General features: G+C 34.8%; 1 protein-coding gene across 1 annotated transcript; it reads right to left on the reverse strand.

The window, feature by feature from the left end:
• Positions 1-1,684: 1,684 nt before the first annotated feature.
• Positions 1,685-5,000, reverse strand: LOC308551719 (olfactory receptor 13H1-like; the record flags this gene model as incomplete). The annotated part of the gene is made up of 3 exons (XM_081126358.1): positions 1,685-2,102; positions 2,215-2,332; positions 4,922-5,000. 3 exons carry the CDS (start codon positions 4,998-5,000, stop codon positions 1,685-1,687), a joined length of 615 nt encoding a protein of 204 aa, XP_080982484.1.
• Positions 5,001-8,079: the final 3,079 nt, after the last annotated feature.

Raw genomic sequence — 8,079 nt, forward strand, 5'->3', positions numbered from 1 at the left:
ACACTCTGGAGAGGATGATGCATAAAGGAAATTGACTTTAGAACCAAAGAATGGGAGTATTTGGGAGCTTTTAAAAAATCGCAAAATATCTGACATTTATTGTTTGCTTATTATGTGCCAACAACTGCTCTAAGGACTTTATGTAGATTATCAATTTAATCTTTACAACAGCCCAATAAGAAAGGTACTATTATTTATCTTTATTTTATGGATGGGAAAATTGATACACAGAGCAGTTTAGTAATTTGCCAAAGATTCCATAGCTAATAAATAGTGGATTTGAACCCAAGCTTTCTGACTCCATCACTTACAATCTAAATAATTTCAGTTATATACATGGAACCACCAACAAAGTACAGTGTGGAACTGATGGAGGCTTTCACCTGGCCCTGAACTCCATTTGCTCATGGAGTAAAAGACTTATGGGAAAAGGCCATTCTGAATATATATATATATCAGAATTAATCAACCTTCAGAAAGTGAAGAAAAAGATCAAGGATAGAAAATACTGTGACCATATAGCCATCTACCCATGAGAAGGCTATGGAAAGGAAGGAAATTTTAGAAGACATGACTACCTTCTAAACGTACTATGGCAGAACAGAAGAGTTGGAGTCAGTCAAAGTTAACATGAGAAAAAGAATCAACAAGAAACCATGATACAAAGTCTACAATAGATGTTACAAAACAAAGTGATTATGGCATACTATTAACTGGGAAGAAGGGGAAAAAATTACCATCTTAGTTATGGAGACTCTTGGATAGAGCACAAATGTGAAAGCTTATAAATGTGTATGAGAAGTGGGAGTAGAAATGGCCAGAGGGTTAATAAAGTACATCACAGAGAAGAAGGCAGAGAAATAGAAGGCAAAAGAAGAACAATTTCAGTTTAGACATTTTTATAAGAAATACATATGGAAATTTAATATTTATAGTAACAGTGTTGGTTAAAAAAGCTTTATTAATATGTATAATATTCAAACTACCTTAAAGTAAGAATTATAAGTATAAACTAGAATAATTTATTTCAAAATACTTATTAAAGGATAGAGTGTTTTATACACAAAATACACTTTTTTTCCATGAGATATTGTCACTTAAATGTGGGAATTGAGGGATCCTGTGTCCATTAGGTTCAAATTGGCCAAGACACCCAAAAATGTGATATGAAGAACAAATGGTATACTGTTGTTGTGTGACCACTGGCCTATATATGAATTATATCCACCTTGTGTGGCAAGTACAAAGATATTTGGTCACAAAACAGCTTGTGTGTTATACCCCAGAAAAGAACCTCTCCCTGATAAGCTAATATGGCTGTAGAATTCATGTTTACATACTACTACTATTACTATGTGAACTATTTTAGGCACATTCATGGGTGTAGGTGTTAATGTGGCTTGACAAAACATTAACATTCATGGTAAACTTGTTAATGAGTGCCTAGTGGTGACCATAAACTGAATGCTCACTAAGATTTTTGTTGTTGGTGGTGATTTTAAAAAAGTGAAATTTTATGGACAACATTTTCATCGTTTTTCCTGCACATTGGTGAGGTTTAAGGAGAGCCATTAGGATTTTTCATTCCCTTTGGATAACTTCCTAAGCTCACCTTTTACATCCTTATTTCTCAGGGTGTAAACATGGGAGTAACTGCACCATAAAATATTGAGAAGAATTTGCCTTATTCCTGAAATTCCTTTGACTGAGGTTTTAGGTACATGTCAATTGCTGTCCCATAAAATGTGGTGACCACAGTTAGATGGGATCCACAGGTGGAGAAGGCTTTGAACCTGTCCTCCACAGAATGAATCTTCAGCATAGCAACCACAATGTGGAAGTAGAAAATGAGGAAGAAGATGAAGGGCAAGGGCAGTGTGAATACACTGATAACCAGACCCAGAATCAGACTGGCATGGGTGTCTGAGGAGACAAACTTCAGCAGAGCTTGGATCTCACAGGTGAAATGGTTGATGGTATTGTGTCCACAATAATGAGCAGGAATTACAATACTTGGTGTAACTGTTACTAAGAAGGCACTGTATGCAACTTGATTGTTCATAATGATGGTATAAGGCAGGGGACTGGATATTTCAACAAACCTGTTGTAAGCCATGACAGCAAGGAGGAGACTCTGTCATTCCCAGAAAATGGGATGTAGTCATCTGGGCACAATAGGTGGTATAAGAAATGGTGGAGAAGTCCCTGAATCACTGGGCCAAAACATGTGGCTTCCAAGTAGTGGAGTAACATATATCAAGGAATAATAAATTACTGAGAAAAAAATACATGGGGGTATGAAGTTGAGAATCCCATCTCACTAAAAAATAGGCTGTTCCCAAATATTGTGACCAGGTAGAAAAACAGTAGTCCCAAGATGAAGATCGCCTTCATTTGAGGCTGTTGGGAAAATCCAACAAGGATGAATTCAATCACCTCAACGGCATTGTCTCTCTTTATACTGCCCATTTAGTTGTCTCAAGTACTGTGGAAGAAGACAAAACACAATGTCACCTATATGAGGAAATAAGAGAAAAAGCACTCAATAGTCTGTTAGAGTTCACGCTCTGGAGCTTTTTAAAACTATTGTGTGTCAGTTGGTTTACTGGGTTTGGCTTAGCTGTTCAAGTATCCAATGATGGAAATATAGGTTTTCTCTGCTTCACTGTCTTGTAGAACATTATATGATCAAGAAAGGCTGATTAAGTTGTTTGGACAGTGAGATTCCCATTAGAGGTAATTATCAAGTAAGACAATCATTAACATTGGGTTAAACAGAATTATTACTCTCATAAAGGGGCTAGAGGATTGACTTTATTCTTGACTAAAAGAAAGAGGCAAATATACTACATCACCCCACCAAAAATACACATTGATAACCAGCTTTATTTACATTGTTCCACCAATTAACAAGTAATAATTTTTAAGTTTAAGTTCAGTAATCCAGTTGTAAATGTTTGAAATACTTATTTGCTTTTCAGCCGTTTTTGGTTATTCTTATTAAATTAAAACCATCTATGAATGGTAAATTAGAAACTATATGTAGCTAAAGTAATCAGTCACTTCAATGGAAAAACACCACCAACCAAAATGACATGAAATAAACCAGCCAACTAGTGGATTTTCTAAAATCTCACTCTTTGTTCAATTGTTCCGACATCTATCTTCAATGGAAAGAAGCTTACTATGTACAGATCCTACTATCTCCATATAGTTCCAAATGAGAGCTTAAACGGTGATGGGAAAATTTTATTTAACAAAAGGATTTCATGAAGACAATAGTTACCAGAAATTGTGAAGCAGGGCATGGCACATTTTGGAATTCATATTTCCAGAAATGTTTAAAAAAAAAAAAAAGCTGAAAGAAAAAGACAGACCCCTATCAGTTTTCTGTGGTTTGGGTAGGGAGTGAAACAGATGACCCATTAAAATCTTTTAACTTCAGAATTTTTAAATTTAGACACAGAATCAAATCTCTCCATACTGTATATTGATGGTGTACATAATTGGATAATTCTTCATACCCAAAAGACAGAATGTTGAAATACAGAAAGAAAGTAAACCTAATTTCTGGTTCAGGTACTAATAAACTATACAATCTTGAGAATGTCAGTTTCCTCATATGTGAAATGGGAGTATTATATAGCCTCTTGCAAGATTGTTGAAAGAATTAGATGAGATTACTTCTATGAAGAACCTAGAAGAGTGCTTGGCACAATTATAGCCACTCAAGATATGTTAGCTCTCTTCCCACTTTCACACCCCATGTAGATCTTTCCTTCAGCTTGGATTTCATCCTTGTAAACATGTGTCAAAATGTCAGTTCATTTTGCCTTTTCTTGTAAGGTTATCATGTTATCAGAAACAATACCATCTGAAGTTTTAGGTTTGACTAACAACTAAAAAAAGTTTGACTATGTAAGTCATTAAAATTTGTTCCTGAAGGTAGGCGGGAAAAGACACATAAAGAGATGAAAATTACTCACTGACTTAGGACTGGAGGACAGCAACAGAGTGCACCTCATTCATAACAGAAGCATTTTGCAGTTGGCAACACCCCCACAAATGACTAATCTCCAAGAAGAAATTTGATTCCTTCAACTGCAAGGAAAAGAAGTTTAATACAAGCAGCTGTGGTAATAAATCTTCCTATCAGTGTGGTTATAAGGCTGGAAAATCTTGAGTTAACTGTGCTGGTGAATCACACACATTTATTTCTACTTGTTAAATATCTTTTTCTTTTATTTACACAGAGATGGCTTGTAATAAGGCAACCATCAAAGGTCAGTGTTCAAAAAAGAATTTAAAAATTCATTTTCTAGTATAACAATAATAAGATATATGCCAGTTCATGACATGCAGTTTTTCTTTGCCTGTACAAATATTAAAATGATAGTTCTTGAGGTATCCAAAATTCTGTTACTTTGTTCCCAGCTACTAAAAATAAATTGAAGAGATATCCTTTTTGAATACATTGAGATATTTTAAAGTAATGGTGTTTGCTAAAAACGTATAGTCTACTTATAGACCAAAAATATTTAAGTAGTGTTAAAAGAAACCACAATTCAAAATGCTAGAAGGAAGTCTGGAAATTTGGATAATCTTGTCGTGGTTTAAGAATTCATAACTTCAGTGTTGAAGAGCACTTTCTACTTTTGAAACTTACAGGGTATCCCAGCTTTGTAATTAAGTTGCTTAATACAATTAGGGAGACAGGAAAAAAGGAGAAGGAAGGAGGCATCTGCTATATTAAGCTTATCAAAATAATGTTTATTTTCATCCTAACTTGGTTAACGAGAATTTCAACAAATGTTCTCTATAGCAATGATTCTGGTCAGTAAATACAGTAGTGATGGGGAACCAGGGTTAGACTTCCTTAAAAAGAAACTTTCTTTTTAATACGTGTTCTTCATTTGCCTACTTGTCAGGTAGCAAGTTAAATTATCATGTAGTGTTATGAAGAATTTATATTGAGGAATTTTGGAGATCAAGATGTACATCGTAGTATGATTCCATAACAACTTTGTGCTTGCTGGGTCGTGCAAATGTTATGCTATGTTGGTCAATCCAGTTTGCTCGCAAGTATGATTATGAGTTCAACAGAGATTAGATGAAATTGTGTTTTATTTATTTTTAACTCGATGGACTTTAGACCCTGTGTAATGAAAGTAAGGCTAAATGTATACATTGGCAATTTTAAGCCTCTGGATTTAGCCGCCATATTTGAGTTCTTTCTGTTTTCTCCAGCAGACTACTTTGCACAGAGCGAAAGTCTTGAAAGATGTTTGCTGAAGCCCAGCTAGCATGGCTCAGAGGTTGAGCATCGACCTATGATCCAGGAGACTGTGGTTCAATTTCCAGTCAGGGCACATGCACAGGTTGCGGACTTAATCTCCAGTAGGGGGCATGCGTGAGGCAGTCAATCAATGACTCCCATTACTGATGTTTCTATCTCTCCCTTCTTCTCTCTGAAATCAATACAGATTTTTTTTTAAAAGATGTTTGCTGAAATAAAAGTTCTTTATGTCACTGTGACTATATGAATTCTTCCATTCAAGTATATTTTTTAACAATTAAATTACAATTTACATTCAACACCATTTTCTATTATTCTTAGGTGTATAACACAGTGGTTAGACAATTATATACTTTAAAAAGTGTTACCCCTGAAATTTCCAGTACCCACCTGGCAACATACATTGTTATTACAATATTATTGACTGTATTTCCTCTGCTGTACTTTACATCCCCATCTGTATAGATCAACCCCTTCACCTCTTAAAAAAATTTTTTTGTTAAATTTATTGGGGTGACGTTGGTTAATAGGATCATATAGGTTTCCAGTGTATATTTCTATAACACATGGTCCAAAGTAAAACCATCTTCTGTCACCATATATTAGGCCCCCTCCACCCCCAACATCCTCCCATCCCCTTTCCTCGGGTAACCACCACATTATTGTCTGTGTCCACAGAGATCTATAGAACAGAATTGAGAGCCCAGAAATAAAACCACATGTATATGGGTAGATAATTTTCAACAAAGCAGCCAAAGACATACAATGAAGAAAAGAAAGCCTCTTCAATAAATGTTGTGGTGAAAATTGGACAGCCACATGCAAAAGAATGAAACTAGATTACAGTTTGACTCCATGTACAAAAATTAGTTAAAAATGGATCAAAGACCTAAATATAAGATCTGAAAAAATAAATTACATAGAAAAAAACAGGTACTAAATTTATGGACCTTGATCATAGAGAAAATTTTATGAATTTGACCCCAAAGTCAAGGCAAGGCAAGGCAAAAATAAATGAATGGGACTATATCAAACTAATAAGCTTCTGTACAGTAAAAGAAACCAACGACGAAGCAAAAAGGCAACCAACCGAATAAGAGATGATATATGCAAATAACAGCTCTGTCAAAGTTTTAATATCCAAAATATATAAAGAATTCATACAACTCAACACTAAACAAACAATCCAATTAAAAAATGAGCAGAGAACCTGAACAGACACCTAGCACAAGACATACAAATGGCCAACAGATAAACAATAAAATGTTCAACTTCCCTTTAACTCTTTCAGTAAGCCCACCAACCCTTGTCTCTGGCAACCACCAGTTTGCTTTCTGATTCTGAGTCTGATACAGTTTAGTTTGTCCATTTATATTGTTTTAGATTCCACATATAAGTGAAATCATATGGTGTTTGTCTTTCTCTGACTGGCATATTTCACTCACTATAATATTCCTATGTCCATCCATGCTGTGGCAAATGGTATGGTTTCATTATTTTTTATGGCTGAGTAATATTCCATTGTATATATCACAGCCTTTTGTTCCACTTGTCTATCGATGGACACTTGGGTTGCTTCCATATCTTGGCTAATTTAATAAAGCTGCAATTAACAGAGGGGTGCTTATATCTTTTTGATTTAGTGCTTTGGGTTTCTTCATATGTAAATCATTGGGTCATAAGGCAGTTACATTTTTAATTTTTTGAGGAATTTCCATACTGCTTTCCATAGTGGCTGTACCAATTCGTATTCTAACCAACAGTTCACAAGGGCTTCCTTTTCTCCATATCCTCACCAACATTTGTTGTTTGTTGATTTATTGATAATAGCCATTCTGACAGAGGTGAGGTGATATCTTATTGTGGTTTTGATTTGCATTTCTCTGACGATTAGTGACACTGAGCAACTTTTCATATTTCTGTTGTGTGTCGTCTTTGGAGTAGTCTGTATTCAGGTCCTCTGCCCATTTTTAATTGGATTGTTGTGTTTTGAGTGTTTTTGATGTTCAGTTGTATGAGTTTTTTATGAATTTTGATTAACCATTTATCATATATATTTGGCAAATATGCTCTCCCACTTACTGGCTTCCCTTTAATTTTGTTGATTTTTTTTCTGTGAATATTTTTAGTTTGATGTAGTTCCATTTGTTTATTTTTTCCTTTATTCCCCTTGCCCTAACAGACATATCAGCAAAATATTGCTACTAGAGATGTCTGATATTTTACTGCCCATTTTCATCTAGGATGTTTATGGTTTCCAGTCTTACATTTAAGTCTTTAATCCATTTTGAATTTATTCTTATACATAGTGTAATAAAGTGCTCTAGTTTTATTATTTTTTTGCATGTATCTGTCCATTCTTCCCAACACATTTATTGAATTAAATGTCTTTTCCACATTGTATGTTCCTGCCTCCTTTGTCAAAGATTAATTCATCATATAGGCATGAGTTTATTTCTGAGCTCTCTATTCTGCTCCATTGATCTATATGTCTGTTTTTATGCCAGTGCATGTTGTGTGTTTTTTTAAATTTATTTTATTGTTGAGAGTATTATAGATATCCTCCATTTTACCCCCTTTGCCACACTCAACCTAGCTCCCACCACACCCTAGTCTTTCCCCCGTCTATTGTATGTGTCCATGGGCAATGCATAAATACATATAAGTTCTTTGGTTAATCTCTTTCCCCTCTTCCCCCTTCCCTCAGATCTGTCAGTCTGTTCCGTGCTTCCATGTCTATGATCCTATTTTGTTCATCAGTTTATTTTGTTTGTTAGATTTCA

Source organism: Miniopterus schreibersii (genome assembly GCF_964146895.1).
Source record: "Miniopterus schreibersii genome assembly, chromosome: X".
Taxonomy (NCBI): domain Eukaryota; kingdom Metazoa; phylum Chordata; class Mammalia; order Chiroptera; family Miniopteridae; genus Miniopterus; species Miniopterus schreibersii.